Here is a 27,690-nt window from a genome sequence, read left to right as displayed (position 1 = left end):
TATGTGAAAGCTGCATCTTATTTATTCTTTTGTGTTTATGCTTCAACAGGTAATTTCTTTACAATCCAGGTTTTTAGTTCTTCGATTTCAGGTCTGCTTAACTCATGATTAAGGTTTGGAAAAGTACGAAGTGATGTTGATACTCCCAGTGACTTTAGCATCTTGTTGGTCTCTTCACCCCATGAATAGAGGACAAGGTCATCAGCAGTTCCATGACACTGAAATAATTCTGGTAGGACAGTTTCATTTCTTTTCAAAGCCTAGATGTAAGAAGAAACACAGACACATCACTAAAAATTTTAAATTAATAGTTAACTACATGGTGAGAATTTTCATACCATTTATTAACCTACATTTTAGTAATCATATTGTACTCTCTCTACAAAAGCAAACACAAATATTGGGAATAAACTGCACTTCTATATGCAATTCCAATGTGCTAAATCTTGGCAAATGATAGGGTTTAAGGTCTATACCCCTCCCCAATAACAGAAATAGAAAAAAAAATCATGACAGCAGATGGAGCCAATGAGAATTATAATTCATCACAAGTTTTCAAATAATAGTTATACTTACATGGACTCTCTAACAATTAAGAAGAACTCAGAAATCATTTAATTTCCTCATCTGCTTGCTACACTAACTTATGACAAAATAATTGCACTGTCTGTGCAAAAAAAGAAACAAAACATCACGTAAGGACAGCTTTTAAGTTTCACTTTCCTAATACTCTAATTATTTATTTCCAGGAAATGTCACAGATTGAGAATATTAATGAACTGCATCACATGAATAAACATTCTATATTCAATTATCCTCTTTTCCTTTTAGCTAAGCAGTTTTTCTGTAAAGACTACCACACACTCACCTGATAAACAGCAGAGTCTTTATTGAGAAAACTAGACAAAGCAAAGACTCCTGCCAGATCTTGATGAAACCTATACGCTAAGTGCATTGCCATTCCACCTCCCATGGAAAAGCCTCCTAGGATGCAACAAAAGAAACAAAGATTGGATTTTGCTATATGACTTTGTGACCCAGTGTCCAATTAAAAGAAACAAGCCTGAAGATAAAAATTATACACAATGCCATCAAAAGCCACTGAGTAACATAAAGATTGCAATGATTTTAAAGCATGATTCAATTAAGAAGTTGGATAACTAAAGTACTGCTGAGGATTAGTTACTGTATCTATGTGTATAGTCCCTATCAGGCAGTTAAACACCATGATCACATACTCTCTGACATTAATAAAGTAAATCTCTATGAACAAATAATTCTCAATGCTTTTTTATTCAATTTATTATTTTTCCCCTAGGCTAGCAGCATGCACACGAGATCTGTATCATTACTGTATATAATCAATGAACATTCACCACATTAAACACAGGTGTACTAGGTTTGTTTGTTGGGTTTTTTTTTGTTGTTACATCTTAAAATATATAATAAATGGCAAAAAAAATGCAATAAACGCCACCTGAGCTCTAACAGGATCTCTGAATTAATGACCTTCTGTGCTCCATATGTCTCCTCAGCTGCACTAATTCCTTATGCGAGAATTCCTCAGGGATGGTTTTTACATGACAAATGGTTATTCATTAGGAAATCCAGACTACTGCATTACTTCACAAGGACACAGTACACAGGCTATTATATTGACTGTTTCAAATAATGATTAGGGTGAAGAATGACTGGCTGCTGAAGTATCTTCTAGCACAGAGACTGCAACCAGCAAAAAGGCTATGACTGCAGCTCTACTTAGGGGGGCATTAGCATCCATGGTAGTGGTGATAGAAGTGGTTTGTACCAGGCAGTTAACTGGTGTTAATTAGATGTCAGATTCTGAGCCCAGACCTTTTCACACAAGAGGCATAAGATCAGGGATAGAAGAAGAAATGCAAAAATAGCAGACAAGATATCAAACCAGTCTGGCCTGTTATCTTTTTGAAGAGATTAAAGTGAGATTCCAGAATGGGAATAGTTTTTTTTGAGAGCTGCATAATCCCTTTGTGGCTGACTTATGTGCTATGCTGAAGTTTGACATAGATGCTAAACAAAACCCAGCCAGAACGAGTGCCCCACACTGAAACTGAGGCCAGCAACACCCTGTAACTTTGGTAAGTTAAGTAACTTTGGATCACTGGATCCTGGGACCACACAGGAAATCTCTGGCACACAAACCAGCTCAGAGGCAGGAAACACTGCACTTTGGAAATACTAGTTGGGTCACTGTTCCTAATGGGGTATCCTCTTCTAGCACATTTATCTGCAAGCCCCAGCAGGTCTGAGGCCCATCTAGCTCACAGTATGTTATGACTGGAATATTTGAATGGATTTGTGCAGGAAATTTTGCTGAAATCAGTAGTCTAACCCAGACATGAAGCATTTTCTTTCTCCTACGCATTATTTTTTGATTTCCAATTAATTTCTTATCAGAATCTCTACTGAATTTCTGATTCTTCTTTCTACTTACTGTCACCTTGTGGTTTTAAGAGATGATTATGGTCAAAAGCACTAACTGCAGGTTCCTGAATGTGGATCTTAGGGAGAAGGAGCAAGACCACACAATGTGGAAAACTGGAGTCTTGTTTTTCTTTTTCAAACACAGCACTTAACTGAATTGAGAACTATATCCTCAAAGTAGGAGATACACCTGGGATGCCCTAGCTATGCACCCAGGGAGCTGATAATACCCTGATGTTTATCTTTGGCAAATAAAGACAGGACCTGCTATTTACCCTATGAATCAATCTTTAACCAGTTTAAAGTTAAGCGTATGATGTCTATGTGCTCACTGGCAGTTGAGAAACAAAGGTACTTGAGGAAAAGGAGTAAATGTGTGTAAACAAGTCCAGAGCACATCTTAAAAACTCACACACAGCCCACACCTGACATTTTTGAATAAACTTGTCTTCACAAAAATAAAAATATTGAAATACCACAGCAAGCCTTTCATCTGCATCACCATTTCCTATGAGACACGTTCTCTTGTCACATATCTACAACGAAAAAACCCAAAACTGATATACCTCACAAAAATTCATCATTGACTCCATTTACAGAGAAAAATACAGCCTTCCAAGAAAGCACATAAAATAAAGCTATGCAAAATAAGTAAATAACATCATCTTCTGCTGAAGTTCCCTATATTCTCTCCCGTGGAATCTGATCATTTACTTCATTTGCTTTCGATTGCTCTGAATGGTGCTGTCATCCCCAATCCCAAAAAAGTAGCACTTATAACCTTAAGACACCATTTTGAATTTGCTTACAAGTAAGTACAGAAATACTCTGCCCACATATAAACTGAAGTCCATTTTAAGTATTCCAGAATAGAGGGGAAAAAAGCCGCATTGAAAACTCATTACTAGTTTGTAAATGATTTAATCTAAAATTTTGTACCCACTTAGTCACAATCTGGCAACACTATCTGCAATTACTCACCAGCAGTCTTTGACAATGCAGTCACCTTCTGTTTAGAAGAATATTAGGTAATGGTTCTTTTATGTGGCTCATACTACTACAAGAAAATGTAATACAAAGGACTGCTTCTTTGAGTTTGGTTTTCCAGGGGAAAACCTGAAGTTCATCACTTGATACCACAATGATCTCTTGAGTAAATGCTGTATAATAAAAGCTCTGGAAACAACCCTTTGAGCAAACATATGTAGCTGCAGGCAATTTTTTTCAGTTACACGAAGTATTTCAGTATAAGCATAAATATGATATAACACACAAAAGTCAAGACCTTTTATAAGAATTCAAATTTTGGAGCAAGAAAAAATAAGAGGCAGGTACAAATATTACACAAATTTATGAAGTGACAAAACATAAGCAAAACACAGAAGGAAAGTACAAGTAGGCTTATGTACACCAATGATCTCAGCATAAGGAACACATAAACCTCACAGCATTAAGCAGAGTGTGTCACAGATTGTGTCACAAGTGTTAAGATCAAAATGACACAGCATCATTTCAACCTTAGATGGGCAGAAAATAGCCAGCTCTTTGCTTGAGACCAATCTAATTCCAAAAAGTACAAAGGATGTGCACAGAAGTTCAGAATTCGCTATTTGCCCCCTTATATCCATTTTTAGAGATTTGTGATTAATGTTTCAAAACAGTGAGGAAGTGTTGGCTCCTCAGTTCTGAGGATACAAGTTCAGAAAAGCATCTAATTGTTTGCATTAACATTCCTGCCTCAGAAAGGATGCCTAGGCACTGCCTAAAAGGTCAGCACTAAGCACATACAGAACAGACTCAATTAAAGCACTTGTCCTACAGTTGCAAGGAAACTTCTTCACTCAAGTGCTCATTTATGACCCCAGATCTACTTCTCTGCAGTGCTGGTTTCTAGTCAACACCCCTCTGCAGTGAGAATAAATCCGCTAGTTGAGAAAAACCTGCTGAAATCACAGAACCGTCACATTTCCAAATTGAAGAATGTGAATCAGAAGGGAACTCCCCTGCAATACTGTACTAAAACCAAAACATTCTTTGCTGGAATATCATCTGTAACCATGTTAAGGTAACCCCAGCCATATGATGATGTAACAGAGAGCGAATAGAGACTGAATTTCTTATATGTAATTTATTTATGCTTGAATAAAAGAGAAACCCTCATCCCAGCTGCCATTTTTTCAGTAATAAAACCTTCTTTCCGGAGTTTGTAAATGCATTTGGAGACTTTTAAACAAAGTGTTTGCATAAAACCTTGAGTTCACTTCTGCTAAAGATCTCAACTTAGATACAAATGAGCAAATAAACATCTGCAATAATAACCTGATCCATTATGACATTTTGACCTTATATCAAGTTCAGGAAACCAAATGTTAAACTACTGTTAAATTTCAACTTTATTAATTTCTGTGGTTTTTGTCTAACAATGTTTGTGTACCAAAACATTTCTAACTTTATTATCTAGCACAAAGGTTTCTTCATTTAGTGTCTCTCATGTCCTGTATGACACAACAGAATGAGGAAATAGTAAAAAGTCTGCCTTCTCCCCCATGCTCCACTTTAGTGCCTGTAACATATTCAGAAAGTTCTTAGGTTTCCATTCTTCTTCACAGAAAAACCCACCTCTCTAACAAACACAGGTTTGACATTGCTGATTGCTTCCCAAGTCATACAGATCTAACTATAAAATGCCTTAGTCAGTTTGTTACAGATAACATCTATGTATTTGGGAAACAACAAACCAGACTATTTTTTTGGTCTTTCCAGAGTAATTCTAAAGTGTGACCAAAACTGTTCACCATAGTAGATATCACAGCCATAGGAAACAAATTTTACTTATCAATCCCATTTAGTGCATGAATTCTACCAAGTTCAGATCTTCTGCTCCTTGTAGAAACAACCTGATTTCACACAAATTTGAGTGGCAGAAGTAGGAACTCTTTCATTACAGCAGAGAACCAAGAGGAAGAGGAGCTAAGCCCCAGATTTTTAGGAGATAAGGATGAGACTTGTGTGTAGGGGTAGAGTTTGAGTCATTTTATTTTAAGCACTATTTTTTCACTAGTTTCTCTCCAGTATATAGTAGTTGTTCTTCACCTTCCCTCTATTCCTTCAAATTTGTCAATACAGCTTTAGTAACAAAGTGGCAAGAGATGAATGCTACAGCATACAGTGCATGTGCCAGCACTATGCAAGGAGAGACAAACACTATTCTCTTGTGTGAGATTATACAAGCAGTTAGAAACTGTCTTTGCCTGTTCTGTTATGATCACAATACATTACATACTCTTGCCTAATTTTCTTCCCATTCTTCCAGCGTTTTTGATTCTCAATTTCTCCCTTCTTTAAATATTTCAACATAGTTATCTTAATCAGTTTTTTATCAGGATTTTTTCCTGATATATTCCTATATTTCAGTTTACTTTCTGTTGCCCCTTGGGACTTTTTGTGATCTATCTTCTATTAATGGTAACAGCAAAAACTTGTTCTATGTACCTACAAAGAAGCTTTCTATTTTGACCTCCTTTTCACCCATGAATGGAAATATTATATACCCTTAACAGTGTTCATATATGAATATCAGCAAAGAGTAGAATGTCAGTGGATCAGCTAATTCCCTCCTCCACAGAACTCCCTGAACAATGCTTTTGTGTAATGTAAAGCTCAAAAATGTACTTTGTTTCCAGTGAATTTCCTCACAGCAGTGATTTTCCCCTTTTAATCTATTCATGGAACATCATTAAATACTAACCTTAAACACTAGCAGAACTCCAATGAATGGTTTGTTCCCTTGATAGCCTTTTTATTCTGTTTGTTACTCAGCAACTGAGAACAAAAGCAACTTCCCTTAAGGGGCTCAGCCACTTCCTCTTGTTAGGAACATGAATCAATTCGCTAACCAACTTTCTCACTAGACAAAGCACATTTTGAAATGCATATTTAAGTAGTATGAGTTTTAACGCTTTCTGGTAAAAACAAGAATACAATAGTTTCTAATGTATTGATTTACAGTAAAATCAGAAATAGTTATGGCTTTATTTTCATATGATATGGGTGGTAAGGGAAAGCAAACATGTACACTTAAGGAATCCTAATTTTTAGCACTAGAAGTAAAATAAAATTCATGAAAAGTCTCAAATGAATTTTTACTAACATGTTACTCTATCAGACCTATGGCTTGCTTTACTGACCTGGTGTATTTTCATGAGGATGACTGCACAGCCCTGCTGTAATACTTATGCTGGCTGAAAAATGGCAGTTAATTGCAATTGCACTACATGGAAAAAGGAAGAGAATGACCTCTTCTTTATGCTCATGGTATTCATTACCTTAAACTTAATCAGAGGAAGAAAACTAGAAAATAGACTTTCTATACTGAAGAATAGAGAAGCGCAGGAACAGGATGCTGTGGAAAGCTGTGAATTTTAATGGATACCTTTTAGAAGGCAGCAAAGCGATAAGGATTTGCCTAAATAGAGCTGAAACCTGCACTGACACATGAAGATGGATTAGCAAATACTGTTAAGCCCCACTATATGATTCTGCAGGCACTACTGTGAAGAAAGTACACATAAATCTGTAGACATGCCACAGGGTGCACATGACTCAAGCATTCCAAAAGCCCATCCATCCACTTAATTCTGCACTGAATTCAGGCATTTATTAAACATGAGTAAGCATTATGTTTTCAGGAAAAATTCTACTAAGACTGAAAAATCCAAAGTTGATTCACTTCAAAATTCTTTTTTCCCCCCAAAGACACTATTTCATGGTAATACATTACAAAAATAGAATGATTTAATTATTTTTGGGTTTACTGCTGTGAGCCTTATTTATTCCTGATCATCTCTATCATTTGCTAATCCCATCACACACCATGCAGATCAAAACTGAGAATGTACCACCTTTCAAAGACCTTCATTTCTAGATACATTAATACAACTCCATCAAGAGCTGGGGAACAAAGTGGCAAGTGGTGGATCCTACTCTTTGGTTAAAACTGTTAGCATTTGTAACTCCTACTGAATGATACAAGAAAGAAACAGAAACATTCATTGATTTTTCTTGCTTGCTCATCAGGAAGTAAAAAGAGTAGTAAAGAAAAATAAATGGCCAGCTCAGGTGCAAACAAACCAGAGGATCAAATACCTTTCCCAAAGTACAAATGCAATGCAAATTTACACTGATGCACTGAAAATTAATGTAACCTTTCCTAGTATTATGGGGGAGACTGACCAACAGTACTACTTTGAGCCCAGCACCACATAGGCATAATTTAGATAAACCACAAAGCCACATAATGGGTGGTACAGAAAGAGAAATGTAATTTGAATTGCACTGACAAATGGCAATATAAACCCACAAATTTACTCTGTGAGAGCAAGGTAGTAAGTGCCTCTAAATGAAAGACCACTTTTTCCTAATAAAGGCTGAAGATACAAGATAGAATGTGTGACAGCAAAAACCAAAAGACATAAAATACTGAGATTGCAGGTGAAGTAGTTTGCCCAATGTTTTAACAATTTATTGTTGATTTTTTAAGCTTCCCATATTTACAGAATCCTATTTCTCTGCAGTATCAAAGCAAAGATATTTCCTCCCCACCTCATTCTCACACACACTGAGATGGAAATGCTAATATTTACAAGAAGCCCAGAGCTTTCATGTTACTTCCACCATGGTTCAGTAGCTATGTAAGAAGTCTAGCAATAAACAAAAAGTGGTTGTGTGTCTTGTGTTATTGTTACTGTACACCGGGTCAGGAATCATTCATGTGGTTTTTGGCATACAGTCAAATCTACAGGACTGTTATCGAAAGTTTATTTTCCCTGGCTGCTTATACGAGTGACTACAGGTGGCAGAGACCAACATGCCTGGATCAGCATTTCTGCAGTACACAAGAAGTGATCTGTAAAAGTAGGAAAGTAGTGCAAAATTAAGGAAAGAGAGAACAAAAAGACTGAAGTGTAGTCAAATAAAGCGAGCACTATTATAATGCTCCAAATGTGAAGTGGCCTCTTCTTTCAAGAGCTTCTAACATATTCCAGAATAAGATTGTTAGTCTTTGTCAATTTCCACCTAAGTGGAGTTATTTTACAGTGCACTAACACTATGGAAGCAGTTCAAAACAAAACAACAACAAACAGCCCACAAGGAAACAAAGCAAAGCAAAACCACCTGAAAAACCAATTCAGCTTTAAATAGAAAAAGAAGTTATTGTCCCACATTTTAAACTGTGGGTTATTTGATGTTTAGTGATGAATTCAGGCACTTATAAGAACGAAGAAATACAGGTTTTAAGAAGGGATACTATCAAAACTCCAAGTGTCAGAACTAATTTTATCACCCTCTTCTGTCTCCAAAGTCAATATAAACCTATTTGCAGGACTATTGGCAAGAAGTCCTTTAGCCAGGAAGACCAGTAAAAGTAACTCAACAAGAATGTTTGGCTAAAAAGTGACTTCCATTATGAAGTTCTGGGGATGATATAATTATTTTTGAATAATTATATATTGCAGTCAAGTCTCCCTTCCTTCCTCCTCCAAGGTCAGGGGAAATAAACCTCAATGAACCACAAGTCTACTTTCTTCAAAAGACTTCTGTATTAACAGGAAAGCAACTCATGAAACCATCAGGAAATAGGAATGGGTAGGTGAGCTGTGTACTACTGTATGATGATTGTTACACTAAATTGATGCAGAGGCTTTAATAATAAGATTTTACCTCCAGTACAGTAAGTAATTTAATTCTTTAGAAGTAGATTCATAGAGCAGCTGTTAAGAACAATGCTGCCCCAATATTTTCCTTGACATAAAGAGGAGTGGCATTGCACAACCTGGACTCTATCCTCAGCTTTAGATTTTTGCCATTTGCAGATTTCAGAGCCAGCTGTGCTACCGAAACAAACAGTACAGGTTATAATTTCTTTCAGAACAAATGATCTTATGTACCCACAATCTTGAGCCCTGTGGAAAGTCTGAATGGCTGATGAAGAATCATCCCCCAGAACACCAGCTGTTGGGTTTCTCATTTTCCAGTGCTTGAGAGCCTTCCCCTGCTTCCCCTTTCTTCCCACTCGCTCTTTGCACAGTGCTCCTTCAGATCTTGCCTTATCCCTCACCTCTGAGCTGTCAGCAGCTACCCACCTTCCTGCTTGCCTAACACCTCCCTTGCCCTCATCTAACAATATCTGACACTCATCCTTGGCCTGCAATTTCTAGTCCACTATTCCATATAAAACCATAACCTTCAATCTTGTTACCCTCCTCATACTCATTTTGTTTTCTTTCCACTCATTAAAACTCCCACTCATTACAAAACAGGCAGTCCCACAACCCAGTTTTCCTTAACCCCTTAACAACCATTTCATCCTCTGTGCCTACCTCTTCACAAAACTGCTTTGCTCTCTTGGCTTCTGTGACCTACCTGAAAAGGCCCCCACTGCTCTTCACAGGCAAGTCCTTCAGTCTGTTCTCTCAACTATTATGGAAAGCAGGGACACAATAAGATACATACCAGTATTCCCATTATGGATCTCATTAATAATGACTCAACATCACCAAATGCACTGAGGAAATATTCATAGCAAAATTTTACCATTGTTTCCTCTGCTATAATTGCCTTACTTTCCCCTTCACCTTAAGAAGGCTGCCTCCTCCAGCTCTTTGGTACCAGCAGCCACAATTCTACTGTCTACTCTCAACCTTTTACCTCAAGCCTCCTCTTCTTTTACCAAATAGATATTCCCAACTTTTTCAAAGAAAAATCTAAAAGCATCTGATAGGACTTATTCTCTGACATTCTGAGTGATTGTATCTTCCACTGTGTCCTGTATACCAATCTTTCCCAAACTCAAGAATTTCAGACCACCCACCTTCCCATTTCCAAGTGGGCATTATAGTTTGGTGCAGGTTCACTGACTATACCCTCATAACCAAACCTTGGCCTCATATCCTCTTTTTATCAAAAATGTTATAAAGCTGCCAGGTGCCTTCACAGAATTCCTCATTTCCAGTAAGAAACAATTCCAGAAGATGGGTATTTGCATTAAAAGTCCCATCTAAAGCAAGTAAGAATGTCACAATAGGTCGACTTAGACAGACATCCAGCTTTTATGTACAGAAACCTTACAGGATCTCTAAGCTTTACTCTCCACTGCATCACACACTGGTTAATCATCAAAACCAGTGCAAAGAAGACACAAAGTTCTTGGGGCAGAACACTCAACCTTGCGCAGCCACAAGTGACACAATTAATTGCCACCAGTGAATTTCTCATATATGCATGTAGGCTCCATCACAGAGGCAAGGAAACAGTATCTTACTCTAGAAGCCTGAAATCAAAGCTTTCCAGGGTGAGAAACCAAGTGTAAATTATTTCTGATGTACAGATAAGGAATGTAAACACCCTGAGACAGGGACTTCCAAAGAATTTATGGGCTGAAACAATCAGTGCATACCAACTTCATTACTCTGCTTATGACTTGTAAAACAACTTTCATACCCTGCAGTTTCATAATTTCTAATGTTGAAGGCTACAGAGAAAGCAGAAAAGCCTGGTAGCAACTTGGATCTGTACACAGAATATCTCCTAGTTCACTCTACACAAAAGCACGTGCACTTCTTCAGCTGTTTCCAAGCCAGCAGGTATAACACAGGAAAGACAGATCAAAGAGGCTGTGCTGACAGCCATCTAAAACAATGAATTCTGTAGCCAGGGCAATGAGCCAGAAAGGGAAAGTAAACAGAGGCCTTCAAAAACCAATATGGGACTGGACCAAGAAAATATGTAGTTTGAGGGGTAGTGGATCCACCTCGCAGGATTTTGATGGCATGACTCAGATGGCCATAAATTTATAAATTCCCACATTAGGAGTTTTTTCCCCAACCTGAAACAGTTTGTGGTCTAGGGATGGGATAGGAAGCTAAGGACTTCCCTCTCCGACACAGATTATGCATTGTCCTCAACTACTGTGCCTCAACATCCCACCATATATTTCACCAAAGTACTGTGAAGTTACTGGAAATCTGTGAAAATGAGAAGGAACAGAAAGACACATATGAACTATGACAGCAAATACTTCATTTGTTAGCAAGCGTTAATCTTTAGTGATGTGTTGCCTGCATGATTTTCCCCATGAATTAACTCAAAATCATTAGAGCAGTAAGGAAAAGCTGATGATTATTTATATGCTACATCTCCACTCTCCAAGATACAAGTCATCTGGGGAAAATAAACTTTTCTATTCTTTAAAAGGCTAAAAGAAAATAGTAGAAACATGTACTTCTTAAAGCAAATCACTGCCCACTCTACTTTAAATAATGAATGCAAATTACTAGTTACAATAAAACCAGTTTCTAGTTACAGCTATACACATTCCCCACCTAATACAAGTTTAAATAATGATTCAATATTCTTGAGGATTGGCTGTTGAAGAGACTGTTTGGCAGTTGCAAGACATGCTCATGAGCCTTCAGGATGGAGTAAATTCAAAGTAGGTAATCTCTTAATAAACACATTAGAAGTAAGTCTTACCTATTAGTATCCTATTCTTCACAATGCCGTTTTTAACCTCATCGTTGATCAAGTCTGTAAGTCTGCGGCACATAGAATCAATACTTTCAATGTGTTCTGGACAGTCATTGGAGATCTTGTACCTCTCAAACCAGACATTGGAGAAAGCTCCTTTCATAGGTGTATATGGCCTGGAAGGAAAGAAAACAAATTATTAACAAAGCTTAAAACCAAAAGCCTTCCAAATAGGCGATAAGAACATTCAGTAACTCTCCAACAAAGGACAGAAGGAACCTCTTTTGGCTCCAACTCAATTTATATCCAGACACATTGCATTTCCTTGCATTCAAAACATGGTCCTTCAAGAATGAAGGCAGCATTTGGAAGCTGTGTGAAACAGTTCAATGTGAAGGTTGATTAGGTTACATAACCATTTTACATCTCAACCCCACCAAGAGGTTCTTAATCCTAAACACAGTTAGGGTTGAAATCCACCTTGGAATAGGACAAACTGAAGTAACTGCTAAACAAGATAAGTTTGTAGGAGCTAACTTTATGGGATTCAATTATCTTATTCTTGTGTAAATTGACAAGCAATAGGTATTAAAACAAACAGGTATTTATAAAAAAAAAAATTCTTCCTTCTCTTAATTTTTCTTTTTCTTACATAAATACAGCCATCCTCACCTTAATGGAGCAGGTACCTTATAAGTGAACAAAATGCCATATGCTTACTGGATTTGTACAGAGGTACAAACTAGAGACATGATGCTCCCCCCACCATAATACTGTCTTGTCATTTTAGTATTTTAACTGCTTTAACATGCTGCCCAAACCTCATAATCAGGAAAGCTACAACTCAAAGCAGCTCTTCTTTGTTTTTAAATAAAGATGACAACTGGAGCCCTGAAATCCCAAGAAAGGTAATCTTACTGCCATGCAATTGGTCTACAATTTAATACCACATATATTGCTATGAGACTGCTGCTCCACCTCAAAACCTAGCACCCTAAAATCCTTGTATGCAATGTTTAAGCGGGGGGCAGGTTTTTCATTTTTATTTCAGATCATATGACAATCATTGTCTACAAACAGACCACCTTTGATAAATCTGTCTGGATGAGAATACACTGAAAACACTAACACTGACTTCTGTGCTCTTTCTGCATTGAGTTTTCTTTTCAGTACTAGGATTAAAAAACCCCACAACTAACCTGAAAAAAAGAAAGCCACTATAACAATTACCCTTAATGAAGGAATAAATTCTGCTTTTATTAATACCAGAGAGGTTTCACATATATAAATGGCTATCTCTAAAACAGAAATACTCCACTAGTACAAGGGGCAGTATGCTATTTGCATTACGCAGTCAAGCAAGTAAAAAATGAGAGAAAACAGATTTTTATCTGCCCAGTGCCGTGAACATGAAATAAATGAAGTCAACGACTTAAAAAGCTGGTAAGCCAAATATAAACAAAGAGGCAACAAACAGACAGGCACAGACAGACTAGACTGTTTTATCTTTCTGAGCATAGCTTCAGTAATGAGTACCTAACCATAGAATGGGTTGGAAATGACCTCAAGATCATACTGTTCCAAACCCCTGCCATGGGCAGGGAAACCTTACACTAGACTGCATCACCTAAGGCTCTGTCCAACCTGGCCTTGAACACTGTCAGGGACAGAGCATTTACCACTTCTTGGGGCATCCTGTGCCTGCACCTCACCACCCTCGCAGTAAAGAGCTTTTTCCCTATATCTAACCTGAACTTCCCATGTTGAAGTTTAAAATGGCAGACAAACGTGGTCAAGTTCAGTACAGCATGTGCCTTAAGTAGGTTCTCATTTGCTTGGTCCAAAACAAACCATATACTTAAAATAATTGTTAATTCTGGTGCTTAAGTTAGCCCTTATCTATTAAAAAAAAAAGTGAACGCTAAATTAAAGGAAATTCAGTGGAAATACTCTGTAAACCCAATAAGCCAAAGTTCAGTTTAAAAAAACGTTTAAATGCTTTTGCTTTTTGTTTTTTTTTTCCTCCTTCATCGTTTTGTTTGATTGGGTTTTTTTGGTGTGTTTGTGATTTTTTTGGTTTGGTTTTCTTAGCTTCTCTTTAGTATTACCACTGTTTCCAGGATTCTTCTCAAATGAATTGATCAGCACCTAAACCCCAAGATTACAAATCTCACAAAAGTCAACTTCTAACAGCAGATATTCCAGTCAATGATAACAATAACAGTGGAATCAGTGGAGTTTCTGGAAGTCACCTGGATAATGTGATGTATATTAGGCTAAGTGCTTGGGCAAACAGCACTGAACTCATAATTTTAGCTTCTTTCTCAAACACTTTGATATCAATCCTGGTTAGTAGCCAGAGTGCTTCATTTTCCAGTAAATCCAGAGTACCTGGTATTTGTGTGAGAAAACATGTGTAATGTTGCAGTCTTATTATAGCAGGTTGACCCAGGCTTTCCACAGAATGAAGTATTACAGAAACTCACATTACAGAAATACAACAGTTTTCTCCGCAATTGAAATATTAATATATTTTATAAACAAGACAAATATCCATGATATTATAATACTTGATCACACATCAAAACTGAGGACTTTTACCTGCTGTCGTGGCAAATTCTCCAGTAAGACAGATGAAAGACTAATGTGTTTTAAGCCCACAAGAAAAGACACCCAAGCAAATGGACAAGACACTTTCAGCAGTCTCTAAAACAACCTTGCAGACACTCCTGATTTCTCACAAACGCATTAAAAATAACCTTTACATAAAGCTGAGAAGTAAGATTCTTTTAATGGTTCACCCAACTGGCACATCTGTTTTAGTCATTCACCTTGTTCCTTAAAAAAACCCCCTTTATTAGCTGGCACACTACAACTCAGACATTACCATGGTAAACAAATATGTTTGGCATGGAACCATCTGTACAGCTCCAAGAATACAGCACAAAAGTTTTTCATACAATTAAACCACAAAAGACAAAAACACAAACAAACCCTATGTTACAGTGACACAGGAGGCTGGGCTGAAATACACGGAAGAAATACAGAGTGCAAACTCCATCAGGTAAGATCAGCATGGTCAGCTAAGGACAGTGTCAGATCAAATGGTCAGCTTTACGTTTGGGGGTTTTTTGCCTTTTTAGGGGTTGATTAAACTCATAACATTAGCCCCAATGATTTTTTTCCTTTGTACTTCACTGTCTTTATTCCCTTTGTTAAATGATACTAAAAATAAAGCTCCATGTCTCTATAACATATGTTGTCGAAACTTGGAATGAAAATATATAGCCCCTCAAGTTTTGTAGGTGCTTTTTTAGTTGTTTGGTTAAAGGGTGAGTGCGGTTTTGTTTTTCTTGCTCTGAAGCACATGGAAGACTCAAATCCATATAAACAAAACCAAGACTTAATACTCCTTTATCTGGATATATTCAACTTCCAAACCTGAATCCACTTTTAAGAGACATTTGAAACATAATTTTCTATAAATTCAACTAACTCTTTAGCATATAAAAATAAAGGAAGATGTAAAGGAAACATGGCTAATATCAAATGGTATTGAAAAAAATGCAGGCACCCTGATGAAAAGAATCTTTAAAATTGTTCCCAACATCCTGAAATCACTCTAAACCCTATTTTCTGATTATTTATAGGTCTTTTTTTTTCAAGGGTGTGAATTGATTTACAGTACTTTTCTCACACATACCCTTCTTACACAAGACTGAAGTTTCAAGATCATACACATCTAATATTTGAATGTCTTAAATGGAAAATATATCCTGTAATATCTCTAAGTATTTATCATCCTTTTAATCTTTTAAACATATACAAATAGAAGTAGTTTTCACTGTTGACTGCCCTGCAAAGTTTCAAAGTAATACATATCATTGAAGTTTTAATAAACTCAAGACAGTTCATAACTTGCATTAGCAGAAACAAACCTAATGATGAAAATACAATGAAAAGCAGGAAGCAATAACATCATCATTCTCCACTTTCCTGGAGCACAGATTACATATTCTGGACCTTCTTAATCATATCTAGAATCGTGCTAGTTTGAGATTACCTGAATTTAACAGAAATGGAAAACAACCGAATGACATTACACATATGTTTAGACTCAGATCTAAAACCATGTCAAATTCTATCTCCAAAATGATGCCAATAGCATAGTGATTCACATAAAACTAGAGGGGGGTTTGTTCATTAGCCAATAAATCAGTCCCTGTCCAACTTAAATGACAAGCAAGTTGCTTTAGGTAGAAAATGTAAGAGTAGCAGACAGCACCTTGATAAATAGCAACTATTCTTCCCCCAACTCCTTCTCCTGATGCACAACTGTAATACTTTCTTCACACTCAGCACTATGATCACCAGCTAATGCAGTCACATAAAACACAGACCACTGGTGCTGGCTTACCGCTTTCTGGAAGTTCCAAACCACTTCCTGAGATGTCAGACAGAACTGGGATTCACAGTGAAGCTAGGCTTCAAGATTCAAATATAGAAAGAGCAACATTTCTTTAATCCTCACTTCTGCTTCCTTCCCAAACCCATCTCCTCTCAGTCACAATGCAGAGTCACATGAAACATCGTAATGTCTTCTTCTGAAGACTATGCATCCCTTTGAAAAAAAGTCTACAGATCACACTACCAAACTGCTTAAGTTCTGCTTTGCTCTGCTCTGGTGAGACCCCACTGTAGTACTGCATCCAGCTCTGGAGCCCTCAGCATAGTAAAGACATAGACCTGTTGCAGGGGTCCAGAGGACAAAGAAAAACAAAACAGAATTAATCAGAGGGCTAGAGCACCTCTCCTGTGAAGACAGGCTGAGAGTATGGCTTGCTCAGCCTGGAGAGATCTCAGGGGAGACCTCAATGCAGCCTTTCGGTACTTAAAGGGGGCCTACATGAGAGATGGGATCAAACTTTTTACAAGGGCATGCAGTGATAGGAGGCAACGGTTTTAAACTAAAAGAGGGTAGATTTAGATTAGATACAACAAATACATGTTTTACAATGAGGGTGGTGAAGCATCGGAGCAGGTTGCCCAGAAAGATGATAGATGCCCCATGTCTGGAAGCATTGAAGGTCAAGTTGGATGGGGCTCTGAGCAACCTGGTCTAGTTGAAGGTGTCCCTGCTCATTGCACACGGGGGTGGATTAGATGAACTTTAAAGATCCCTTCCAACCCAAACTATTGTATGACACTAGAAAGAAGTCCTTACTCTCTCAAAAGCTGGTGGCAGGTTTTTCCAATGAAAGCAAAGTTACTCCCCAATCCCAAATTCTCTTTTAGCATAATCTCACTGCTAATACTAGTACACCACAATAGAAAATCTAGTTCATTAATCTGCTTTTTAATTCCCACTGTCTGCTTGAAGCTAAAAGTGAATTTTAAAAGAAAACAGTGGGGCAGGTAGAGAATCCACCTATTCTATCAGAAGTACAATTCAAAGCTCCAATCCAAGGTATATCTTATGTCAAAAATAAAGTTTAACAGAGCCTAAAATGTGTCAGAAATTCAAACAGATTAAACTTGGAAGTACACTTCAAAAGTTACAAAGGCGAGAGTCATCTACAGGACAAGTAATTTCTGCTCCACAGAAAAGGCTGTGACTGTTCATTCAACCACACACAGATGCTTTTGATAGTTCTGGTTGTATATTGCCCGAAATGAGCACTAACTGAGCCAGTACAGAATGGTTACCTGAAGAAATACTAATGCTGACAACTTTTGTTACTCGAGACAAATCCTACTCATGGAAGACAGGAAGCCCAATACAAGCTGAAATAAAACTCATCAGGATAAATTCCAAGTTCCTTTCCATTTCCTCGCTTCTCTGCTGGTTTGTTGGATTGGGTTGGGTTTGTTCTTTTTTGTTTTGTATTTGTGTAAATGGTGGGGATATGTACTAATCAGAGCAAGGGCAACAACTTTCTGGTTAAGAAGACAATAAATGACCTTCCTACATGTAGCCAGCTCCTCATCAGCTAGTTAATAATGGCTGCTTTATGAATTCACTGAAAGAAAGCAGAAAGAGGCAAACCATGGTGCAATATGAATCAGTTTTCCATTGTGGGGTTTGAAAGATACTTTGGGATTCAAAATAGTATCTTGCACAAGCTGATGACAACATTGAGGATAGATGAATGACACACACTAAGCACAGAAACCCCTGAAAAGACTGTAAAGACAAACCCAGAATGACACATAACTTAGAACCCCATACCTGCTTGCGGAAGCAGTGGAAGGATTAGTGCCACATAAAACCTACTGTCTCTAACTCTTCTGTATTGAAAACAGCCAAGAGAATAAAAACAAGAGGAAGAAGGTCTAAGAGCACAACACAGTTGAAGGGATTAGAAATTCAAGCTTATTGCCATCACATTCTACTTTGCTTTCCTCAAGCAAGACAAAAGTATCTCTGACAAGTGTTTATTGAATTCCACATGTTATTTAGCATATGATGCAAGCCTTACATGTATCGATATCCATGTTTGCCTCACCTAATGCAAGAGGAGGAATGCTGAATGTGCTAAATTTCTACTTAAAGAAGGAGATGAAAGAACCACCCCATGATACCAACCAAAACCCTTTCCATCTGTCCCTCAAGCTTCCACCGCTAAAAAGGCTTCTTTGTGTTGAATTTATGAATGAGGTTAGGGCTTACAAAAGGAAAGGATTAATAACATTTGCCTGAGCCAAAAATAGTATGATAGGCACCATGCACACTCCCCTACACAGCTCTGCCAATCCATCTCCAGTCTGACCTGCAGTACCCCTGCTGCTTTTCCAGTCCTAGGCCTCTCACAGGTAGAGACTGCCAACGTAGCTGAGTGGTGCCAAACTGTCTGGTGGTTTTGTGATATAGCCAAATGGGGACTACGATGAAATGAATCTCACTTCCATCCATGAGCTGAGCAAAGATGTGAATATAGGGGAAAGGATGGAATACTGGCCATACAGTGCTGTCCTTACTAGCCACATACTTACAGAAAACCTCAACGAACAAAACAAAAACCTGACAACAAACCCTGTATATAGATTATTTGACACAGAAAGGTATATTGAGTGAATATCCAAAAGAGCCACAAAAAAAAATCCAGAAGTATTTACAGTTTACTTTGACTTGCAAAAGAGGACTGTCAGAATGGAATGCTAGACAATGCAAAGAATCTTTGACCTAGATTTTGAAAGGACATTATGGAAGGCAAGATATACTTATTAAAACAAGTGGAGCATAAATGGTTTTAACTTTACCACATTAGCTCCTGCAGTGCCAATTTTAACTACCACTTCCTATTAAAAAAAGAAAAAGGTTAAATTGGGTGGTATTCAGTTCCGATTTAGAAACTCAATAGAAACTTAATGTTTAAGTCACAGTTGTAGCAGCTGAAACAGTATTTAAAGCTGTAGTCATCCCGACCCAAATAAAAAAGGAAAAAGGAAACCCTTTTCTCTACAACTATTACCGTAGACGTGGCTCTAGGGATTGCATCAGCTTCTAGGGCTATAATTTGAGCCTTTTTTTTTTAATTAAAGATACGTATTAGCATTACAAGGGAGAGGAAACGGAATTCTGTTGTGCTTAACAAGTTTGACCTACGTACAGAAGCAAGGGTCTTGAAATAAAACTAAAGTTAAAAACTCAACCTATTAAAACAAGTTCTCTACTCATTTTTAACTATCCCAGTTGCCTACATTACAGAGAAAAATCAAAACCTCTCTAATCAATGTCTAAAAGTTTTCATTCGTAAAGCAAAATTTACATGTCCCAGCTACATGCAAATTTTTCAATTTCACATGCCAATCCTCTCACTATATTACACTGAGACTTGAAATCCTCATATTTTCTCCTTTTATTTAAGCATGGCTTTTAACCATAATCATTTTATTTAGAAATGTTGTGTGTTTCTTCTTTTTTGATGGCAAATTGCATTATTTTACATTCTTTTTGGTTTTACTCAGGAAAAAAAAATGAGACTCACAGGACTTTCCAAACCAGTGAGGGATGACTGGACAAAATGTTGCAAACACTTTACCTGTCCAGGGGACATCTGGTGATGATTCTCTACACAAACCCTGCACATTATAAGAATGATTACAGAACAGTAAATGCTTTCTTAAAAGTGTAACTTTTTACAAAGATCTAAAGAGGATAATAAAGAGTTTTATAAATTGTAGTTCAGTAATATTCAACTGCTTTTACCTGTATAATGGAAGTATCCTCTCTAGTGTTTGCTGAAACCAATGCCAACAAAGCCAGAGCAGAGGTTTAGACTTATTCCAGATTATATATTGGGCTCATTTTCCAAGGTAAGTTTCAAACATACTGACTATTGAATTCAAACATGTAATATGTCTAAGTCTCTGATACTGGAGTAAGCTGAAGATACATATGTTTTGGGATAAAACAGAAACAAATGCAAATATAAACCCCATCCATCCTCCACAAAGAAAAAAAAAAGTCAATATTCTGTTGAAAAATGTGAATTCCACTGCTTTTCAGAACTCTTTTTAACAGAGATGAAGAAATGTGTAAGACTAAATCTATACAGCTATCTATCAGCAGAATTATATCCACCAAAAACATTTAAAAGGTATTCCTGACCTGCAGTTTATCCTGCCAAAGCCTCTAGCACTGCAGTTATATAGTCAAACCTGCTTTTGCTGGCATAACTACTTTGACGGACTGAGCTCAACGTGTATGCACTAAGTTATGCTGGAAAGACAGGAGTTTATATAGGGTATGAACTACATCCACATTCACAGTATTTTGCCAGAAGAGCACATAAGCCAAGCAATCCTAGTATGGTCTTGCCCAACTTCAAGCTTTTTATTTCATTATCAGTGTAAAAATCTGCTGGCAAGCTTTGCACTCTACTCCTGTAACTGACCATGCAGTTGCAGGTTGGGCCACCCATACTTTCACATCAGCATAGCCTGCCACCAGCATGTCACTCTGTCTCTATATGATCAAAGACTGGCTCAGAATCTTCTTCAGCACACCCATAGCTATCTACCTATAGGTCTCATTATCAAGGATGCCAAATTCTCCTGTTGGTGTCAGAAGCATTTGCAATTATCAAAGCACACACACAAGATAAGATCATATACTCAAGCTCCTAATGCAAATAATATTTTAATGTCTGCCATTTAAGTTTGGATGTTTTAAGCCTTGTTTTTCTGTGGAAGAAAGGAGAGTAACCATTACAAATGCTTCAAAGCTTATACTGTGTTTTGGACTTGGAATACCAAAATAACATGAAATCAGTCTGTAAAGCCTCTGTTAATTTGGTTTTGACCAACAACACGTATCCTCATAAACTTCACTTCAGCATTACTGCAAACAGTGGTAAATATTATGGTACTTAAGGGCATCTGTTTTATTTCACTATATCAGTTAATAGTGCTTATCAGTGACAGAGGGCTGCACACTAGTATTCTCAACAATACTTCATATTGAAAGTCAAAGACAAACAGTGTGGGTATTTGTTCATTCTTTGAATATACATGTTACCACAGTTTTGCTAAAAACCACTTCTGTATTAACTCGAAAGAACAAGAGTAGCCTTGACTTAAAAGATGGTGAAATTAACTGTTTAATCACATCTTTTAATCACAATAGTATCTTTCTTCCCAGCTGCTTACCAAAGTACTGAGATCCAAAGTCTTGAGACAAAAAAAGAAATTCCTCATAAACACCACTCATTGGAGTCAGAAGATCTTACTGGTTAATCATTTATACATATTTTACATCTGTAGGTATCCAAAGATACACACAGGAGAAAAGGACTGGATCCCAGAAGTACACTAGGATGGAAAAGTGAAGTACTGATCAAACAGATGTGGTCTGAGGTGCTCTGACTGCATGTAACACATGAAGAAAGATCATTTCATAGAAAAGAAAACCTCCTGCACTTCTCAGTTACCTCCTGTGTTGATAGGGAAGAAATCGAACCTGTGATTATGGGTGATGTGCCACTGATAACTATAGAATCACTTCAGTATATCATCAATGAAATAATGAGTACATTATTTACAGAAAACCATATTCACTACCTACTAACCCAAAACACTGCTTCAAAGGCTTCCAGTCTTGTGCTTGATTTTTCTGTAACACAGTGAGTACATTCACATTGCAATCTCTCAATTGCTTTTCCTGCCTACATAGATCATAAACCTACATGGTCAAGGAAATTATTATTTTTTTCCGCCACAGACAAAAACTGCTATTATACTTGCTTATAAACTCTAAGAAGCTTTCTCTGACTTTCAAACCTCTGTACCTCAGAAGTCTGTGCAGAATATCACAATTCCCTTTTCCTTTCAGCATTCATCCACACTTATGCCCAAATTCAGAAAGAAATTTAAGCCCCATTAAATTTCAAGGAAACACTTTTCTAACTTAAGAGCCAGAGAGACCTTAAAAATAAGACTATATTAGGAAACAAAAAACACGACTGAAATGCAAGGCTATATCTTTTGGTAGCTAAATAGAGAGGTAGGTGCCCAACTTTTAGCCTTCAGGTTTGACCTCATTAACTTTCAAATTCCCAACAGTCGGTATTTTTATTTCCGGTCTACCACAGAACACACAGTCAGTGAGATGTGTGCCCACAGCAAATGCTGAACTCAATTCGCTTCGAAACAGTTGGGTCAAGACTGAAACTAGAAGAAATGTGTAAATTTAAACTGCCAGTCCTTTCTACAGCAGCTGAAGATCTTTCCCATCCTACTGGCCAAAAGTAGGCAAGTAAGATGTGAAACCTACCAAGAAACCTGGCATTAAATACAACAGCATATTTTAGTGGTTAATGTCTGGGAGTTAACATAGGTAGGACTGTGATCCAGAACATGGCTCTATAATACCATTGTAACAAACACTGGAATATCTTCTTCTACTTATAGCAAGGAAATGGAAAGATACTAATACTGTGAATTAGAGACTGTTACTTCTTTGAAGTCTTAACCGTGTAGCCTTAACACTGAAAAAAAATCACAGTCCCTGGGCAGCAACGCACGGCTGAGCTCCGGTTTTGCCAAAAGGTGCATATATATGAGAAACAAGAAGGAAGTGTTACGGCAGCCCGCACTAATATTTGCAAGCATATTTTACAGTATTGGAATGGAGTAATTTAACCCTACAGTTAAAATATATTAAACAATACCTGGCAGGAGCCGTTGGGTAAATTACTTTTATATGTTGGAAAGCCATGTCTTGATTCAAGATTTGTTTTATCCATGCTCTTGCTCCCTGGCCAGTATCACCTGTATCACACAGAAGAGTACAAGAATTATTCTGTGCATTTGGAAAGAAAGCTATACAATGTTAAATACATTTAGACCAGATTTACCCAATTTCTAAATCACAAAGTTAATCCTCCAAAATGCTAAAAAAGAACTTTGTAAAATAACTTTAATCCCCTTTCCAGGGAAGACCAACTCAAAGCTTCATAGAAATAGACTACTTAAGAGGTCCCACAGCATAAGTTTAATAGTTTACTTAAGTATCTCCTAATCAAGCACAAGGCCTACCCTCTTACTTGCAACTTACCTTATTTCCTGGTAACAGTGATAAAGAAATACTGATGAACATCTTAAAAGAAATCTGCTGCTCCCCTTAGAAATTATAATTATTTTTACTACAGAATGTTATGTTAATCCACTTCAAAACCTAGTCAAGAGCAATAAAAAGAATCTTCACTTTTAATTATGCTAATATTAAGCATAGAATTTAAGGCAAGTGCCAGTCAAACATAACATTTTGCAGAAGTGCTTAAGAGTTCACATTAAAACATCTGGCAGACTCTTTTAAAACCTTAATCCTATGGTTCTGTTTGATAGCTAGTAAATATTTGGCTCTCAACGTGTTTTTACCTAGTCTTATCAACTCCACCTACAGCCAAAACCCTGCAGACTGAAGGGCTAATGCAGACAGCATATATTCCTTTCAAAAAACTATACACATATATACTAGACAGTTTCTAGAGCTTGACTTTGCATCACTGTTATCTTCAACTATAGCTTCACTGCCACCCTTCCAAACAGCATGCTCACACACATCTCCAGTAAGACAAAACCACAGGACTTTAGTCTTGTTGGAAGTCAAGGCTCCCTCATTCTCATCAGCTCAAACTGCTAATCTGAGTTAATGATATTCTCTATCAGTTTAAGATGATCAGTTTGACTTCAGAACTCATCCTACTCTTTCCACTAAGATGGCCAAACCACAAGAAAAAAGTATCACTGCCCTGAGCCAGGCTTATTGCCATGTTACATGGCTTCATTGGAACAATATCCCACAAATATACCAGTTTGCTGTTACAACTATAACTCCCCAATGGAAAAAGATCTGTTTTGCTTTAGCACTAGAACAAAATTCAGTGATCTTTATTTACAAATACAATTAATGCATCTTCAGAATTAAAACAGAAGGCAAGAAAGATTCAAACACAGCATTTTAACTCTTAAGCACAGTGTAACCATTTTCTCATTGACTTAAGATATTCCAATTAAGTAATAGTGTCATAAAACTGACACAAATCTTATTCTGTGCTACCTTAAAACAGGAACATCAAAGCTTCATCTTTCACCTGGATGCTTCAAAACACATTCCCACTAGCACTTTGCTTACATGAGTAGTATGGTCTGAAGTCCAAACACACCTCTTACAAGTAGAGATGCCTGACATGCAAGGGTTTCCTCATGGTTGCTGTCACCTAATTTATGAACTCAAGGAGGCTTGAATAAACATTGTTTTCCTTACACACTCCTCTTTTTTCAGCTAGAAAGCAAAAGTTTAGGCTTTGCAGATACTTTCATAGGACCAACTCTCAGGTAGGCATCAGCTTAAGCAGTATCTGAATGCTTACAAAATTGGGACTTACTTAGGCCTTTACACACTCCCTAACAGTGCAGGACACATCTTTTACTATTCCTTCACACTTCTAAGCTTCACCAAAATCAGCAGAAACCCTTACAGTTAATGAAGCTAGTTTGTCCATGAAAAGTTAATGGAAAACTTACTGAGAAAAAATTTAACTATGAACTTATGCCAGGAGCCCCTGTGGTACTAATGCTCTGCAACTGCTGCAACCACCTGCCTGCAGAGGTAATGTATTTTGATTTGTACATAATAGAATTTAGAGGGGAAGGAGAAAGAAGAAACTGGCACCAAACAAAACGCAACAACCTTCTGAAAGATGTGTCTTTCAAGCCATTCTTTGATTTTAGCATTATATGTTCCTATGAACACTGAAAAGAAGAAAACAATGCACAGAGAATTCTGCCTTGAGTCTGTTTACAAACCTGAAATAAACTTATGGCAGCAATATTATCCTTCTCTCTCCCTCCCAAATAAAACAAATTATTTTCCTTTCAAATACAGCTTGAATTTCCAGTTTTCTTTCTGTGGGAAGTTTAAATTTAACAACATGCAACATGTAGACTGGAAGAGGTTCCCCACTGAAAGGGCTGTCAAGCATCAGAATAGGCTGCCTAGGGAAGTAGCTGAGTTACCACCCCAGAGGTATTTGAAAGACATGTAGATGTGGTGGTCAGTGACATGGCTTAGTGGTGGACTTGGCAGTGTTAGGTGAATAGCTGGACTTTATGATCTCAAAGGTCTTTCCCAACCTGAATGAGTCTATGCATGTTACAGCATACAAAGTTGTAAACCTAAGTCTAAAAAAATTATTATACCTTTGTTATGTCAACTTGCCTTCCCTGCTGAGCTGCCAAATGGATCTTCTACCTAAATCTGATATGCAGTACTGGGAATCTCCTAATGTTTTTCTATATAATTTTGCATTTACATTCTCCACTTGTTATAATTTGTCTGGAGCAAGCATTATGAACAAAATGGATTCATGCCATTTGACTGCCACTTTCTACCACAAGCACTGTACAGAAGGTTTACAGGCCAACCCTCAGCAATGGCACTGTGGACACTTCTGTTTAAGATTGTATTCTGCTGAACTGCTAAACAAAACCAAACAGAAGTACCCTCATGCTTCCCTACTGCAAACATTATGAAGGAAATAATATAAAAATGAAAAATTGTAGAGTACTTTAACCACATGTGGAATTAACCTCTAACCATAATCTTCCCTTACTCCTCCAACACGAGGGGAAATTATTTCCTCCAGCATTAAAGCATTAGCCTTAACAAGAGGGCTGAACTCATCTTGCCACCTCTCTTCCACTTTCATTCTCTCAGAATTTGACAAAAGCAAAATTAAACAGATTATAAAATAAAATTATTAGGTTATAAAAATGAGGCTAATTCAATCAGCCTGTACATTTTTGTTCAGCTAAAAAGAAGCATCAGCCAAATGCAAAACTGAAAGAAAGCCACTGAAAGTGTTTAACATGTTGCCATATGCACATGGACAGCTCAAAAAAAAAAGATTCTTCAGGCCTTGATCTAATAAAGGCCTATGATTACCATTTGACTGCTGTTTGGGTTGGTTGGTTGGTTCGTTATTTTAAGTCACATGGACTTTGTTGTGATTTAGCAGGTTAGAAAACGTCTAAGAAACAAACAAGGAAGAAAACACACACATTCCAGGCCTGCCCACAGCCTGGTCACTGACACAGGTAACTTACTACACCCCACAGGTGGTGTCCATGAACCCAGTTCTGACACGGCTAGGACCCGTCTGACCGGCAGAAGTCAGTCTATAAACAGTGGCTTTTAAAAGCTGGCAGTATTCTCAATCTGACCCGAAAAGCACCAAGATTCACCTTAATTATGAAAGTTACCCTTTGCATGGGGTTATGCATAGAGTGAAGCAATTAAGCAACTATCTCCTGGAAAGCATTTGCCCTCATAGTGAAGCAAAGCACCATCCCTAAAACACACTCCAAGGACCCCGCTTAGGGCACGGAGACCCAGCCGCTAGACCCGGCCGAGGACACACAAACTACTCTGCCCTCAACGCATTTCTCTTTCTCGGCCAGAGCCGCTTTGACCCCAGGGAACCGAGACCCGCAGGGCCCAAGACACCTCACCCCGCTTCCCGTCGCTTCCCAGCCACGACCCGTCCGCTGCCCCGCACGCAGCACATGGCCACCACGGACCGAAGGGACCGATCCTGCTTCTGCCCCGCTCCCCGCACAGGGCAGGAAGAGGCGGCAGCTGCCCCCCTGAGCCCACCGAGCCCTCTCCCCGCCCCCCAGCCCCACCGCAGGGTTTCAGGGGAGAGAAGGGGTACAGAGCAGCCACCTGAGCCGTGCAGGAAGATGAGGGAGGCGGTGTGCCTGCCCGCGGGGGATACCACGCTCCTCTGCAGCGCAGCAGGCGCCGCCATGCCCAGTACTCTCCTCCTCCTCCGGTAGCGTGGCTTACGGCGCCGGCGCACAGCACTCCGCAGCCGGGTCAGTTAGTGCCGGACCTGGGTCCCGTCTGTGTCGGTTAGATGGGACTAAGCGTCCGATCCCAGAACATTAAACTACTCACTTTTAACACCGCTCCCCATTACCAAAACCTATTTACAGGCGACGCTATTTAGAAATGCTATATAGCAGGCAAACCGGTGATCAAACAGTAAATAGGAGTTGTCCCTTTCATGTTGAATGCGTTTGGAAAGGCGATTTAGGCTTCAGCCTCGTCAGGTGCATGCTTTCAAGATTGAAGGCTGGGTTGGCAGGAGAACTGAGGGGAGGCAGGTGGCAAGGGGGCTTGATGGCTCCTCCGAG

At 38.1% G+C, this 27,690-nt stretch overlaps 1 protein-coding gene across 1 annotated transcript; it reads right to left on the bottom strand.

Moving 5' to 3' along the window:
• On the bottom strand, positions 1–27,319 carry LYPLAL1 (lysophospholipase like 1). The gene is made up of 5 exons (XM_005151885.3): positions 27,218–27,319; positions 23,160–23,259; positions 11,995–12,164; positions 869–984; positions 1–260 (listed from the first exon to the last, which is right to left on the bottom strand). The coding sequence occupies exons 1-5, from the start codon at positions 27,300–27,302 to the stop codon at positions 36–38; spliced, it is 696 nt and encodes a 231-aa protein (XP_005151942.2). The 5' UTR covers positions 27,303–27,319; the 3' UTR covers positions 1–35.
• Between the last annotated feature and the right edge of the window lie 371 nt (positions 27,320–27,690).

Source organism: Melopsittacus undulatus, chromosome 3, assembly GCF_012275295.1.
Source record: "Melopsittacus undulatus isolate bMelUnd1 chromosome 3, bMelUnd1.mat.Z, whole genome shotgun sequence".
In the NCBI taxonomy this organism is placed as follows: Eukaryota; Metazoa; Chordata; class Aves; order Psittaciformes; family Psittaculidae; genus Melopsittacus; species Melopsittacus undulatus.
Note: the sequence above shows the minus strand (reverse complement) of the source record. Positions and strands in the feature narration are given on the sequence as shown.